Source organism: Trachemys scripta, chromosome 11 (genome assembly GCF_013100865.1).
Source record: "Trachemys scripta elegans isolate TJP31775 chromosome 11, CAS_Tse_1.0, whole genome shotgun sequence".
In the NCBI taxonomy this organism is placed as follows: Eukaryota; Metazoa; Chordata; order Testudines; family Emydidae; genus Trachemys; species Trachemys scripta.
This window is the reverse complement of record NC_048308.1, coordinates 6,974,973-6,991,161: the sequence shown is the minus strand read 5'-3', so window position 1 is coordinate 6,991,161 and position 16,189 is coordinate 6,974,973. Positions and strand designations below refer to the sequence as shown.

At 41.2% G+C, this 16,189-nt stretch overlaps 1 protein-coding gene across 6 annotated transcripts in view; it reads right to left on the bottom strand.

Annotated features, from left to right (window-relative positions):
* EPB41L5 (erythrocyte membrane protein band 4.1 like 5) overlaps positions 1 to 16,189 on the bottom strand; it is a 95,318-nt gene that overhangs the window by 7,234 nt on the left and 71,895 nt on the right. For 5 of the 6 annotated variants that reach the window (XM_034786458.1, XM_034786457.1, XM_034786455.1 and 2 more), the window contains exons 19-25: positions 14,302 to 14,430; positions 13,659 to 13,720; positions 12,774 to 12,884; positions 7,264 to 7,357; positions 6,158 to 6,235; positions 5,275 to 5,316; positions 4,524 to 4,657 (exon numbers count right to left, since the gene is read on the bottom strand). In XM_034786458.1, the coding sequence (XP_034642349.1) occupies positions 4,524 to 4,657; positions 5,275 to 5,316; positions 6,158 to 6,235; positions 7,264 to 7,357; positions 12,774 to 12,884; positions 13,659 to 13,720; positions 14,302 to 14,430 (650 nt within the window). The remainder of the gene's footprint in view (positions 1 to 4,523; positions 4,658 to 5,274; positions 5,317 to 6,157; positions 6,236 to 7,263; positions 7,358 to 12,773; positions 12,885 to 13,658; positions 13,721 to 14,301; positions 14,431 to 16,189) is intronic. The other variant, XM_034786456.1, reaches the window with a different exon arrangement.

Here is a 16,189-nt window from a genome sequence, read left to right as displayed (position 1 = left end):
CTCTGTAATAATTGCCATCTGTGCTTGATAGACATTTTATGTAGAGTTCCTCTTTTGGGGTCTGTTAGTGGTTGCCTGATTTTTATATTTTGGGCAATAATAATTATAGCTATAATATCACCTAAACGTGTCAGAAGAATGAAGTAATTCCAAGTTCGCTTGGACACTTTTTACTCTCATCATGAACCCATAACTCACGTACAGATGTGGTTATTTCTCTGCATCAACCCTTCTCCCACCCCATCCCTGATCCAATGAATGTGTAATAGCATTCTGACAGTGAATGCAAATGTTTCTGATTTGGATGTTCCTATGAGTGCTGTTAAAACCTCAAAGACCCCTCAAGCAATTAGCTTATTTCAATAATAATATACAATACTTAGCCCTTGTATTGAGTTTTACATTTATAGATCTCAAAGTGCGTAGAGGTAAAGTTTGATTCTTAAAATGCCACAAACTGTTAATTTGGAGATCAAAGAGAGAGACAGATGTAGATTCAAAATCATGTAAAGAGGAAATCTTTTTGCATTCTGAAACTGATTTATCTACACCACTCCTAGGATTCCATACTCAGGTTCATGTGCACCTGCATCGCAAAGGAGAGATGTTTGTAAATCTCATAAACGTACATAACACCAATCCGTGTATGGATGCAGGGGTACATCTGCACAGAACAGCTGATAGAGCTGGGGCCCAGATTATTTCTTCCTTTAACTTGGAAATGGACATGTCCAACACTGAATCTGTTAGGTCCTTTCATGTGGAAGGGGTCTCTGCACATGAGTGCTCTAAGCAAATTTTTTTGTGCGTTAATTCGGTCCTTTTCCTCCATAGAGGGGAAAAAAAACATGTTATGTTGTTAATTTGGAGTCAAAGGAGTATTCTTTGGCTTAAAGAAATAAATACATTTCCTGATTTAGTCAGAGTTGCCTATGATCAGAGAAAAATGTTCATTACAAAACAATTTCAAGAGGGGGTGGGTGGACATTATCAGGAGCAGTATGGCAAAATAGGAATTCTTTTTTTAAAGATCAAAAGCATGGGGCTTTTACAACTTTGATGATAATCAGCACATTTTATTGGCTTGCAAAGTGAATTGGAAAAAAAATGAAGGCAAGGGCTGGAGATTGTATACACTCAGCTGAAGAATTTCTGGCAACAGTTCACCAAATATTTAATTATGAGATCTATATTTGTTCTCATTTACAACATGCTTTTAAATCTGAAATGAACCAAACTGTATCGCAGAATCTCTATGGATAGTAATTCAATGCTCAAATAATAAAAATATAGCAGTAGAGATATATTACTGACCACCTGACCAGGATGGTGATAATGACTGTGAGATGCTCAGGGAGATTAAAGAGGCTATTAAAACTAAAAAACTCAATAATAATGGGGGATTTCAACTATCCCCATATTGACTGGGTACATGTCACCTCAGGACGGGATGCAGAGATAGTGTTTCTTGACATCTTACATGACTGCTTCTTGGAGTACTAGTCCTGGAACCCACAAGAGGAGAGGCAATTCTTGATTTAGTCCTAAATGGAGCACAGGATCAGGTCCAAGAGGTGAATATAGCTGGACCCCTTGATAATAGTGACCATAATATAATTAAATGTAACATCCCTGTGGCAGGGAAAACACCACAGTGGCCCAACACTGTAGCATTTAATTTCAGAAAGGGGAGCTACACAAAAATGAGGAGGTTAGTTAAACAGAAATTAAAAGGTACAGTACCTAAAGTGAAATCCCTGAAAGCTGCATGGAAATTTTTTAAAGACACCATAACAAGGCTTTTAAAGACACCATAATAAGGCTCAACTTAAATGTATACCCAAATTTAAAAAACATAGTAAGAGAACCAAAAAGGCAAAAAGGCACCCTTTAAAAAGTGGAAGTTAAATCCTAGTGAGGAAAATAGAAAGGAGCTTAAACTCTGGCAAATGACGTGTAAAAATAAAAGTAGGAAAGCCAAAAGAGAATTTGAAGAACAGCTAGCTAAAGACTCAAAAAGTAATAGCAATATTTTTTTTTAAAAGTATATCAGAAGCAGGAAGCTGCTAAACAACCAGTGGGCCCACTGGACAATCGAGGTGCTAAAGGAGCACTCAAGGATGATAAGGCCATTGTGGAGAAACTAAATGAATTCTTTGCATCAGTCTTCATGGTTGAGGATGTGAGGGAGATTCCCAAACCTCCATTCTTTTTAGGTGACAAATCTGAGGAACTGTCCCAGATTGAGGTGTCATTAGAGGAGGTTTTGGAACAAATTGATAAACTCAACAGTAATAAGTCACCAAGGCCAGATGGTATCACCCAAGAGTTCTGAAGGAACTCAAATGTGAAATCGCAGGACTACTAACTGTAGTCTGTAACCTATCATTTAAATCAGCTTCTGTACCAAATGACTGGAGGATAGGTAATGTGATGCCAATTTTTAAAAAGGGCTCCAGAGGTGACCCCGGCAATTATAGGCCAGTAAACCTGACTCTAGTACCAGGCAAATTGGTTGAAACAAATAGTAAAGAACAAAATTGTCAGACACCTAAATTAACATTATTTGTTGGAGAATAGTCAAAATGGTTTTTGTAAAGGGAAATTATGCCTCACCAATCTATTAGAATTCTTCGAGGGAGTCAACAAGCATGTGGACAAGGGGGAATCCAGTGGATATAGTGTATTTAGATTTTCAGAAAGACTTTGACAAGGTCCCTCACCAAGGCTCTTAAGCAAAGTAAACAGTCATGGAATAAGAGGGAAGGTTCTCACATGGATTGGTAACTGGTTAAATGATAGGGTAGGAATAAATGGTCGGTTTTCAGAATGGAGAGAGGTAAATAGTGGTGTCTCCCAGGAGTCTGTACTGGGCCCAGTCCTATTTAACATATTCATAAATGATCTGGAAAAAGGGGTAAACAGTGACGTGTCAAAATTTGCAGATGATACAAAGCTACTCAAGACAGTTAAGTCCTAGGCAGACTGCGAAGAGCTACAAAAGGATCTCTCAAAACTGGGTGACTGGGCAACAAAATGGCAGATGAAATCAATGTTGATAAATGCAAAGTAATGCACATCGGAAAACATGATCCCAACTATACATGTAAAATAATGGGGTCTAAATTAGCTGTTACCACTCAAGAAAAATCTTGGAGTCATTGTGGCTAGTTCTCTGAAAACATCCACTCAATGTGCAGCGGCAGTCAAAAAAGCGAACAGAATGTTGGGAATCATTAAGAAAGGGATAGATAAAAAGACAGAAAATATCATATTGCCTCTATATAAATCCGTGGTACGCCCACATCTTGAATACTGGTGCAGATGCAGTTGCTCCATCTCAAAAAGATATACTGGACTTGGAAAAGGTTCAGAAAAGGACAACAAAAAATGATTAGGGGTATGGAACAGCTGCCGTATGAGGAGAGATTAATAAGCCTGGGACTCTTCAGCTTGGAAAAGAGACAACTAAGGGGGGATATGATAGAGATCTATAAAATTATGGCTGGTGTGGAGAAAGTAAATAAGGAAGTGTTTACTCCTTCTCATAACGCAAGAACTAGGGGTACGAAATGAAATTAATAGGCAGCAGGTTTAAAACAAACAAAAGGAAGTATTTTTTCACACAACGCACAGTCAACCTGTGGAACTCCTTGCCAGAGGATGTTGTGAAGTCCAAGACTATAACAGGGTTCAAAAAAGAACTAGATAAATTCATGGAGGATAGGTCCATCAATGGCTATTAGCCAGGATAGGCAGGGATGGTGTCCCTAGCCTCTGTTTGCCAGTAGCTGGGAAATGGGTGATAGGGGATGGATCACTTGATGAATACCTGTTCTGTTCATTCCCTCTGGGGCACCTGGCATTGGCCACTGTCAGAAGACAGGATACTGAGCTAGATGGACCTTTGGTCTGACCCAGTATGGCTGGTCTTATGCTTATTTGGTATTTCATGTTTCTTTTTCAATGTGGGATCAGTTTCAAAGGTTGTACCTGTAAATGATGATGTGCCTGTTCTTGATGTCTTTTAGGTTTTTAAACCTGCTGGATATGTTGTTTTATATTGCTCCAATGGGGTGTGGAAGAGATTTCCAGAAATTCACAACTTCCGTTTCCTTTTCTTTTCCATACACAGCTGACTAAATTGCTTTGTTATTGGCAGACTGTATGGGGACAGATTTACCTCTGAACTCTACAGCTGCATTTCTATTATTCACTGTACTTCCTTTTCCTGGTCTGTTAACGTATTTTCTTATAAAAAGCTTATTATTTTATACAGTGCTTTTCATCACTTGCTCTATCTATTGATATACAAACTATACACAGCAATTACTTAAACACTGCAAGGTGAAATGAAACCACTGTACCCCCACAGCACACGGAAGTTTAGGAGAGGAAAGGAAACATACTATACCCAGCTGCAGGAATGGGCAGAATGTAACCACTCAGGCTGGAATTTGAGCAGGACACCATTCTCCCCAACCTCCACTCAATGCATCAGATAGCTGGGAAAGAGCCCTTACCTTGCAAGGATTTCAGCTGACTGCTGTGATGAGGGAGATCCAGCTGGGAGTGACAATGCTTCGGTGCTGCCTTTCACTGCCTTTAGAGCTAAAACAACATCATTCCCCAAAGGCCCATTGGAAACCAGCCCACTCTGAATTAGGGAGAATGAAACAGGAAACTGGGGTCAAAAGCACTGCTGTGAGGGGACAAGTACATTTGTCAGTAGTGCCTAACTGGTTGGAAGTCACAATGTCAGAGGAAATGAACCTGCTCCTAGAGTTTGGGAGGGTGGGGGGGAAGGAAGGGGTGTCAACCAAATGGAAATCATTAAAGAAACTTTATAGAAAATAACTCAAATAGAAGACTGTGAAAATGAAATTTATCTTCTTAAATAGAAATAATCCCGCATCTGAGCATTACTAGTCATGGCCAGGAGGAGTTTCAAATGTGTTATTGATGTTGTTGCCCTATGTTTGTTAGATTCATTTCACTCAGACTGGACAATGAAACTGTGCAAGTCAGTTTTGTTTTGTTTCTTGTCAGTTTCATTGCCTGGATCCCAACAGCACAATACTGTTGTATATGGCTTTTGAACAGCAAAGAGGAATGATTACATCTAAAAACCCATTGGCACAGATTTAAAAACAAAAAAATCCCATAAAACTAGCTACCTAAATAAAATTTAACACAAAACTAAACTATTTTTGAGAACATCCCATTAAATCTTCATTCTGAATTATAAATAAAAAGAATGATTGAATAACTCACTGGCACGATCCACCTGGGTGTAATTGTGGGCTGGGAAGACACCTGCCAAAGGAAAATAAACATGCTGGAAAAGTTTCAATGAAATGCAAAATGCTTTAGAAACATTATTTCCTCAAAACAATTTGACGTAAAAGTTAATTTATTGCTAGCAGCACTATCACATTATTTATATCTTGTCAGCCTGCACCATTGCTAAGGGCCCATCCATCACTATGGTTTTCAATCAAGTTGCTTGTAGCAGTGACTGACTTTAAACATGATTTGTGTCTGCACATCACATGGCTAATTGATTAGTACAATGGTCAGCTGACTAGGTTTCAGCACATAGCTGCCTTCCAGTAACCAGTTTTTTGGGAGTTTTTTTGCAGTGTGTCTCAGACCCCTTTTCTGCAACTGGTTTGGCAGGTCTTCCTCCTCCTCCCCAACTCTCTGTGCAGTAAAGGCACTCCAGAGCACACTGTCATGGGTACTGCTTTGGGTGCATGCCTTCCAAGTACTCCCTATCCCTGCTGAGGTGCTTGGGGCAGCTGTCCAGATTTTTCCAGAATGCACCGATAAGCAGTGCGGTATTCGTGGGGAGGGCAGAAAACTGCTCCAAACTAAACTATGATACTTGTAACCAATTCAGGTGACCTCACTTCTGGTCCAGAGCCGTAATGTGGCGAGCACCCATATAGTGCCCCAACAGATCAGAGTGGTAACCTAAGGCACACATGGATTATCAGACCAGCAACCATGCTACTACTACAATCAGACACAAATCCAATGGACAGATACCAAATGAAATATATCTAGAAATAGATTACATTTTCCTTTAGAAATAGTCAGATCTGTATGCATGAAGGAGGCTCCCATTAAGCAACTGGTTTTGAAACATAGTTACCCGAGGAATGGTTTCTGTAAAGTCAATTAGATTCTCCGTCAGTGATGTTAACAAAACATCAAGGTCATCTGGACTGCTCTGTAAAATAAATCAGTTATTAATTAAATCCCCATTAGTCACCACATGGAATATTTTAGTGGTTTCTTGATTCTTGAGCGCCCTCGTCAATTTACTGTTCCATTGCCAGGCCTGATTTTTGTTAATCTTTTAAACAAAAATGAGTATAATCAGATCTTTACTAAGAAGCCCTTCTGTTCTCATCTCCCCAGCCTAGGCTTTGTGCTAGAAGATTTTACACCTACATTGCTGTGTAGGTGTAAAATCATCCACTGCACTTGTGCATGTGGATGATACAATTGTTTAAGTGGAGTCTCTGGATTGAAGATCTAAACTTGGGAAAAGTGGATATAGCCGTGCACTGGAATCAGCAGCATAAAATCGGTTAGCGGTGCAGCAGCTAAGAAGCCTTCTCTTTTGGGGATCCAGAATCATACACGGAACCCCTTAGCCTAGTGAAATATCACAGGAGTTCCATGTTACTGTCATTTAATTGTCTGGAGATGGACACAGAGATGCTGACCATGTCAAATGCACATAAAACATCTACTATTTGTGCTCACTGGTGCACCCATGGAGAACACACGATCTTTGAATCAGAATAAAAATCTAAGCAACACAATAAAAACTTCAGGATCAAACCCTGCCCTTGCTATTGACTTCAGTGGGAACTACACCTGTGCAGACAAGTGGCACAATTTCATTCTTAGAATCTGTTCCCTGAGACACCAAAACTGTGGGATAAAGCAGATTCATCCACACGCGAGTTTAGAAAATACTGTGCTCCAGGTTGCCACCCTGGAGTATTATGGAAACCAGAGAGTTGGACAGCCAACACAAAGGGACATAACCCAGAGAGGGGTTTAAAATGGGGTCATATGGTATTTGTTATTACAGCAGAAATCACGATTTGGTAAATGTGTGGCTACAACAAATATGCTGCTGTAAAGTTTATTATGTGCACAGAGCCGTTCCTCTTGTATTAAACGGATAGTGTCAGTGTCTCAGTGTGAAATGAAGAGCCTTGCACACAAACAGGTGGTGTATACCTTTAAAACTGCAGTCTCCTCTGCTGGAGCCAGAATAGCTGGAATCTGTGATTCTTCAGGGCCAGAGGCAGCATTATCCTCTTCTAATGCATTACTGAAAGAAGAAAACATTCTCACCACACTGCAGAGGCCGTGTGAAATAACCAGTGCTGCTTTTATGACAGTTTAGCCTAGAAACATAACAACAAATCAATATAGGGCAAGGAGGAGATTCATGCTTATGAAGAGGAAAGATGCTGATGTGATTGCCAAGTACCTGTAGCCATCTCAGCACCTGCCACTGCACTGTACTGCAGACATCCCAAGCAGTGAACAATGTCAACATCTTCATCCCAGAGGGGATTTTTTACAGCGCGCGTCTCAAACTTGTGTAGTTACTCACCTTGTGCAGTAATGATAGTTCTTTAAGGTGTCCCCTCCCCATGGTGCTCCACTGTAGGTGTGCTTGCGTTCCTGTGCTGCTGATCGGAGAATTTTGGTAGCAGTGTCCTGTCCCCACCTTGTGCTCTGCACAACGCTAACCGGTGCTAATGCAGGTAAACCCTCCTCAGTTCCTTCTCTACCACAGAGTCTATGATGAGAACTCCAAAGTAGAGGAAAGGAGGGTGGGTAGTGGAACATCCATAGGGGGACACGCCTCAAAGAACCATTGGTACTGCACCAGAGGAATTACTTCCTCCTCCTCTTCTTCAAGTATGTCCCTATGAGTGCTCCACTGTCGGTGACTCCTGGGCAGCATCCCCTATAAGTGACTGGGGCCTCAGAGTTGAGTCTGTTATGGATGATAGTACTGGGGTGCCCAATCTGGCGGCTGCAGCGGAGTCCCCCAGGGTGGCATAGTGTTCTGCAAAGGTATGTGCAGATGCCCAGGTAACTGCTCTGCAGATTTCTGATATAGAGATACCCTTGAAGAATGCAACAGGTGAGGAATTCTATGTTGCAGAGCGCATAAGGATTACGGATGGAGGCACTAAATTGCAAATCCGATAACAGAGTTTGATACAGTTTGAGACCCATTTGGAGTGTCTTTGAGCTGAAATCGCTGTGCCCTGAGACCTATCCCCAGTGGAGATGAAGAGCGTAGGACATTTTCTAAAAACCTTTGTCCTGTCCAAATAGAAGGCCAAGGCTCTCCCTTAGATGTAGAGGGTTGCAATGAGGATTCTCGACGTGTAAAGTCTTGGCATGGGTCTGAGGCTGGTTGGAGGGCCGCTTCCATTAGAAGAAGCTTAAGTCTCAGTTCTCTATCTTTTCTGGATCTGGGTTTCAACTGCTGGCATAAACCACACTTCTGGGGAATGTGGTTTTCTCCCAGGCGGTGGACACATTAAGAATGTCCATCAGTCACTTGGATAGATTCTTTGCAGCTGAGACACTTCTTGAAACGTGATGAACCGGGCATATGTCCAGGGGGGTCGAACAAAAACAAAATTTTAAGATAAAAAAAAAATAAATAAAAAGACCAAAAGAACGTAAAGGAAACTAAGTAGTATCTAAAGTAGGGAAACGATTAGCAAGTCTGTAGAAGTTAATCTGTTAACTGACAGCTAGAGCGCTGCCTCTAGCCAGGGGCAGTTGAGAAAGAATGGAGGAGGGTTCGCCCATGCAACGCTGGTTAGCCTTGTGGCAGAGCACAAGGGTGGGGAACAACACATGTGTGGGCCGAATGGATGCTGCTACCAAAATTCTCCAATCAGCCGCGCAGGGACGCAAGCACACCTACAGTGGAGCACCCATAAGGGCACTACTTGAAGAAGAATTGGAGTTTCATGGCTGCCTCCTTCTCACCTGTGTCCTCTGCATCTTTAGGGGCAAAACTGGAGAATGCCAGGTATTTCAGATTTCTCAGAGAGAGCATGGCAATCTCAGAAAGATCCAGAAGATTCCCCCTTCTGCTTTGTAATGCGTGTATGCCCACACTCAGGCCAAGTCTATATGCAGAAATGGTATAATTTTAACTAAAGGCTTAACATTAAACCCATTTAATTAAACGGGTTCAGCTGTGTGTGTGGACACTCTTACATTGGTTTAGCCAGAGCTTACACTGGTTTAGTTTGCACATATACTTGAAACCAAGGTAAAAGTGCCCATATACAAAGTGGCATCAGTTTAACATCACATCTTTCATTTAACCTGTGCAATTTCTGTATGTATACAAGCCCTCTGGATTCTCCAGTGTTGTTTTAATATATTTATTAATTACAGTAGAACCTCAGAGTTATGAACACCAGAGTTAGGAACTGACTGGTCAACCACACATCTCATTTGGAACTGGAAGTAAGAAATCAGACAGCAGCAGAGACAAAGGGGGAAAAAAGCAAATACAGCACATTACTGTGTTAAACATAAACTACAAAAAAATAAAGGGAATGTTTAAATAAAGATTTGACAAGGCAAGGAAACTGCTTCTGTGTTTGTTTCATTTAAATTAAGATGGTTAAAAGCAGTATTTTTCATCAGCACAGTAAAGTTTCAAAGCTGTATTAAGTCAATGTTCAGCTGTAAATTTTTGAAAGAACCACCAAAACATTTTGTTCAGAGTATGAACAACTGAACTCTGAGGTTCTACTGATCTGGAAATGGGGGTAGGCTGTGAGGTAGAAAAATCTGCAGATGGCTAACCTAGATAACTGTGTCAAGTCTAGAGAAGACTGTCAGAAACTTCAGAATCTAAACTAGGTGAATGGGCAACACTGATGGCAAATGAAGCCGATGTTGATAAATGCGAACTAATTCACATTAAAAGGGAAAAAATTATCTACTTTTACTCCTTACAGGGTTCTAAATTAACTGTATCAACTCAGGAAAGAGACTTGGATATCACTCTGGACAACTCAATGAAGACCTCAGCCTATGATGAGAAAAAGCAAACGAGGTCAGGATGCACAACTAGTACCACGGAGAATAAGGAATATATTATAATACAATTATATAAATCAATTCCATCTCAAATTATAGTGTGAAGTACTGGTCACCCCATCTCACAAAGGGTACTGCGGAATTAGAGGGTTCACAGAAGCAGCCACGAGAATGATCAAGGACACGGATAGACACTCTTATGAGGGAGATTGAAAAGACAGATTGTTTACCTTACAAAGGAGACAAATAAAAGGGGATGTGCTAAAACAAGGAATGGTCTAGAAGACAGATCAGAAACTTCAGTTCTCACTGTTTCACAACACAAAAGAACAACAGGACTTAATGAAACTGAAAGATGACAAATTCCAAAATGATAAAAGGAAATACTTTTTCGCACCACATGTAATGACTGTGGGACTCGATGCCATTGAGGTAAAGAATTTAGTAAGGTTTAAAGAGGGATTGGACATTTATGTGGATAACAAGAATTTTCAGAGCTGTTACAGTTAATGCTAACAAAAAATTTAACTTAATGGAGAGATCCTATCTCCTAGAACTGGAAGGGACCTTGTAAGGTCATCAAGTCCAGCCCCCTGCCTTCACTAGCAGGACCAAGTACTGATTTTTTTTGCCCCAGATCCCTAAGTGGCCCCCTCAAGGATTGAACTTACAACCCTGGGTTTAGCAGGCCAATGCTCAAACCACTTATTTGGAACAGATATAAACCATGTGCCTTCAGGGTTTCAGCCAGTCTCAAACTAAGGAATCAGGATGAGACCTTCATGGGGGGATATTAGCCTATGTCTACCGACTGTAGGGTTCTTCCACCTGTCTCTGAAAAATCTGGGACTGGCCACTAACAGAGACAGGATATTGGGCTAGACTGATCACGGGTCTGATCCAGTCTAGCAATTAATGTGTTCCTACTTAACAGGAGTTATTCGTACAAAGAGAGAATGCAGACAAATTGATTTAAGTATAGGAACAAAGACGACAAATCATCCTTGTCCCCTATGGAAATCTTATGATTATCTGCTCTCTCAGATTACATGACTTTCTCTTTCTGATATGGGGTGCTGCTGACCCCACTTCAGACAGCTGCCAAAACGCTCATCAGCTCTTCATGTTTATGTGTGATACGGCTGGAAAAACCCCTTAGAAATGAAGGCACTACAAGCAGTAAATCACAAAAAATCCTCACTTTTACCTGGTAATAGATTAAGCAAATGAGGAACCACATGGATACACATTTCCCACCATAAACACGTGTAATTATAGTATTTAGTCTATGCACAAGGGAAGTCTAGCATCAAGGTCAGCAGCTCAAGAAATAATGTTACAAACTACTGAAAATCTTCATTAACACACTGATTTCCATGGAGGTTGTAGAGATGTGACTAGAATGAAGCTGGTGTACTAATGTATCTCAGCATATCAACAGAATCATTTACAAAAAGGACACTAGGGGCCAAATGCTGATCTTAGTTACACCCCTATTTTGAGAGCTGGATACAGATCCATCTAACTGGGGAAGAAACACTTACACACATCACTAAAAGCTAATGCACCTTTTCCATGATTTATGCTGCTTACCTTTTTGCATTCCACTCAGCCAGGATAGTTAAACTAGTGACTCTTAGCACAGGTGATGCTCTCTAGGCACTGGAGGACCAACTACTGTCAGAGTTTAACTTAACTCTACCGGAAGAAAAAGGTCATGTGGTTTAGGCATTGGACTGGGAATGTGTGTTCTGTTCCCACTCATTTACAGACATCCTGTTGGATCACGAGTAAGACACTCACACTCTCTCTTTGAGCCTAAGTACCTCATCTATAAAATGGGAATAATACTTGCTTGGCCTCACAGGTGGGTTATGAGGATAAATTAATTTGAATGAATGGCTCACATGCTACAGAGCTGAGTGTCAGAGAAAGCCCTGCAAATAAAACAAGTAATGACCATTTTTAGCCCTTTTCATCCATAGATCTCAAAGTACTTTTCTATGGTGGGTAAGCATTAATCCCCATTTTACAGATGAGAACACTGAGGCATGATTCCTTCAAAGCCATTCAGTGAGTCATTGGCAGAGCAGGAATAGAATCCAGGCCTCCTAACTCCAGGGCTGGTGCTCGTTCCTAGTTTGCTTAATTTCACTCTCTTTCCCAATCAGTTCTCAGGCACTGCTGTTGCGTTTAGGTTCATGTGGGGATGTTTAAACTAAAAATACCCTGTTCTCACCGCAATCTACAAAACCTCAAACACACTTGTATTTCTATTCTCTTTTGGTATGTTTTTGACTGCACTTCCTTGATCAAATTCCTTTTAGCTATTTATTTGATTTTAAATATTTTAACAGGCAATTACACAGGCTAAAGGATAATATTAAGAACAACAATTTCTGCACATCCTTGCTGCATCATTCTCCTCTGTTGCCATTTATTTTCATGCACCCTGAAGACCCTAGTGAGTGTGTGATAAAGAAAAGTCAGCAGATGAAGCCAGCCAAGCTTTTCTCCTCCTCCTCCTCTCATTGGTGAGGAAGTGTTGTTTGACTGCTCATCCTGCTAGCTAACAGCTGTTTCTCATCTTTCCCAGGCTAATCTCTGAGCTGTTTACTTATCCCAGTAACATTCCTTCCCAGAGCACTTACGGAAGGAAGGCATTTGAGGCAGGGATTTCTTTCAGCACTTCTCTTGATTCCTGAAATAGTGGGTTGGTTGCCAGCAGGCTGCTCTGTGCTTTCCCTGAGATCAGGATGCCCCTGCAAAAAGGAACAGGTACAACTCCTCATTGCCAGTTCTTTATCTGTCTTCAGGAGAGACATTTTCTTCCCTGCTAAACCAAACTCTTGTCAGTTACTTGACTACGCAAATGTTCTGGGGCCTGCCACATAATTATCTCAGATAACTTGTCACGAAGTTACTGCTTTAACCTCTATGTACCTAGTTCAAATCCAGCCAACCCTGGTAATGACTTGTGTGAAATGAGCTGTCAGTGCCAGTTTTTTTGCACACAGGTGTTCACTTTATATAAACTCCGTTGTAACTGATATGGTTGCTGGCACTCTGAGCAGCGTGGCTAGTGGGGCAATGTGGCACAGTATGCAGGGTCACTGCGCATACTGTGCTTGTTCTGTGTATCAGGATATGACTTCAGTGTCAAACTGCCCAGGTAGCAACTTTCACCATGCTAAATTACCTAAAAAAAGCCATTAATGGGTTAAGGAAGAAAAAGATGGAAAGCTCAGATTGAGTATCTGAATTATCTTGTACATAACAAACAACGCTTGGCAAGTACAGTGCATAGTGATGTTTTTCTTTGAAGTGTTTACACATATTAAAGAATTAAACCTTATAAGATGCTAAATTAACAGCTGTGGAAACTTAAATTGTCCTCTTTTCACAGGTGGACTTAAATCATTTGCTCTAAACCACTGGTAAGAATATCAGGAGTATGCCTCCAGCACTCCAGACTCCCAGTCCTGTGCTCAGGTCACGTGAGCACACTGCTTCTTTCCTCCAGCCCTATGTAGTACCTGGCAGTGGCATCGTGAATATTGGCTTTCTTGTTGTCCAACATGCTATCCTCTCTTGTGATCTAAAAGGAAATGAACACGAAAATAAGTTTCCAAAATTTAATTCCATCTTTGTCTCACTTTAGAGACTTACGGAAGTCTGGAGTTTCCCTTCCCAAGGGGAGAGTGTGCAATGTGTCTGCTATTCAAACAAAGCACAGTCAATTATTTTTCTCTCATGAAAACCTCAGTGCTAATGTAAAACAATCCAGCCAGGTCCTCCAAGAAACAATTATCACTTCTTAATACATCCGCTAGCAGTGCAAGCACCAAACATATTCAGATCCTTATCTCTGTTGAAAGGAAAAGCTGGAATATGCTGAGAGGGACCCCATTAAGGCCCAAGACTGGCAGAGTGGTCAGTGGATCTCCCTCTGAAGGGCAGAGGGCAGTTCCACTCTGCCACTGTTTGACCCCCTAGTTACACAGACCCTTCATACCTAAAGACTAGTCCCATACAGCAGCCTCTCCAGGACAGCAGAGTATCAAGAGAGTCAAACTCAAGCAGAGGGTTATGCTTTGAGGCTTCTTGATGGTGTCCCTTCTAGCCAGTCCTAAGGGGAACACCTGAGAATGGCATAATCCTTCTGAGCAAAGTGTGTACCTTGTGCACTGCCTCTGCCTGCGCCTTCAGGATGTTGCTCTTTATGTCTGCAGGAAGACGCTCTGGTGTTGTTACTGGGCTCTCAATTGCGTTATTAAGACACTTATCTGTCAACTTCACCACCTCATCCTAGAAATGGAAAATGTTCATTAGGAACATCCCGTGCATGACAAAACTTGGGCTGGGCTGAGTCCATAAACATGAACACCCAACGTTAAATAGCAAGGCTTCAGTGGAAAAAATATCAGAAAAGGCGAATATTCAAACAGAGAAACAATTTCTGACTTTGTTTTGAAACTTGATTGTAAAACAGTAGTTAAAGGGTTAACTAGCAAGGGTCTGATCCTACACAGCACAGGGGTTGAGTGTTGCAGTTAAAGCCAGGCAAGATGCAGTATGCAAGAGGTGGACAGCATGGGACTCCGATCCCGCAAGAATGAGCATACTGCTGCAAGGCCACAGTTACACCTCCTAACAGCAGTGAGACTTTGGGGGAGCACTGAGTGAAGTTCTTCATTACCATGTTGAGAAACATGTTTCAGCCCATGTCTCCTTAGTCATGTGTTAGCCCCACTCAGCTCTTCTCCACCTTGCACAGGTGAATAAGGGAGTAGGTGCACAATGGGGGTCTTAGACTCACCCACTGCTCAGTGCAGATGATTGTGCCTGGTGCTTAACCTTACTTGTATTATGTGCAGCGTCCATTTGCCTTGTGGAGCACAGCCCTTGTGCACAATACTGGACAGTACACAAGGACATGCAGGATCAAGGCCTTGGTGCTTACAAAACGCTCTCAAGAGGAAAGGTGCTAACTATTCTAAATCCTATCATTAGAAAAATGATGCGTTTTGCTAATAGCATCTTGGCACAGATCTGTTTCTACAACCCCGTGCACATAATGCTTTGTATGAATATAAAGGCTTTTGAAAATCAGGAGCTAAGAATTTACATGAGCAATGCACAACTTTCCACACTATGTCACTCTGGTGAGTGGAACAATATGGAATTACTCACCTAGCAACCGGACGGGATTTTTAATACAGTTTTAAATCCTATTAATGTAAACAATAAGGTACCTACCATCTTAAATCAATTTATCTTAAGTAGGCAGCTGAACATTTGCTCTCAAATGCAGCTTCGAGAGATTTTTTTCCTTAGACTCCAGTAGTATATTAGACTAACCTGCCAGACATATAATGCTATCACAATATTTTTCCCACTAAATTACTTCAGAAGTAAAGTACTAGACAGACACACACTGAGATCAGTCAAAATCTGCAATATCTATTCTACAATAGTTTGGGGTTTTTTGGTTATATGTACTATTTTTCTTAATTGCAAAGTGTTAAGTTTTCCATCTGCTAACTGCTATTTGATTAGTGACAGATGCTAATCAACTGAGTGGAAACTAAACCTTATGACCCTTCTCTTCAGGGTGCGACTCAGCAGGGGAAGTTCCAGAGCCCTACATTCCTCACCATATATTTAGTCACTTGATAAGCAAGACTGATTCTTCTTTAGGCAGATCTTCTCCCCCTACAGTGCTCAACATATTGCCAAAATACTGCAAGCCTTAAACACTGGAGAAATCCCACTGAAGCCAGAGGAGCTGTTGGCGTGCATAAAAAGAGCAGTATTTAGCCCATAGGCTTGTAAGCGGAAACCTACACATGCTCATCACCAAAGACAACAAGAGAAAGGTAACCCCTTCACTGCTGACTGACATCCCCCCTTCACTCTTAACCTTGTCAATTAACTGGAATTGCAAATGAAGATTTTCAGTGAGAGCTGCTGGATGTTCAGTTCTTTTGAGAATTAGACCACTTATTTAGATGTCCAAGTATGGATTTATAAGCCTAACTTTAGGCACACAGATTTTAAAATATTG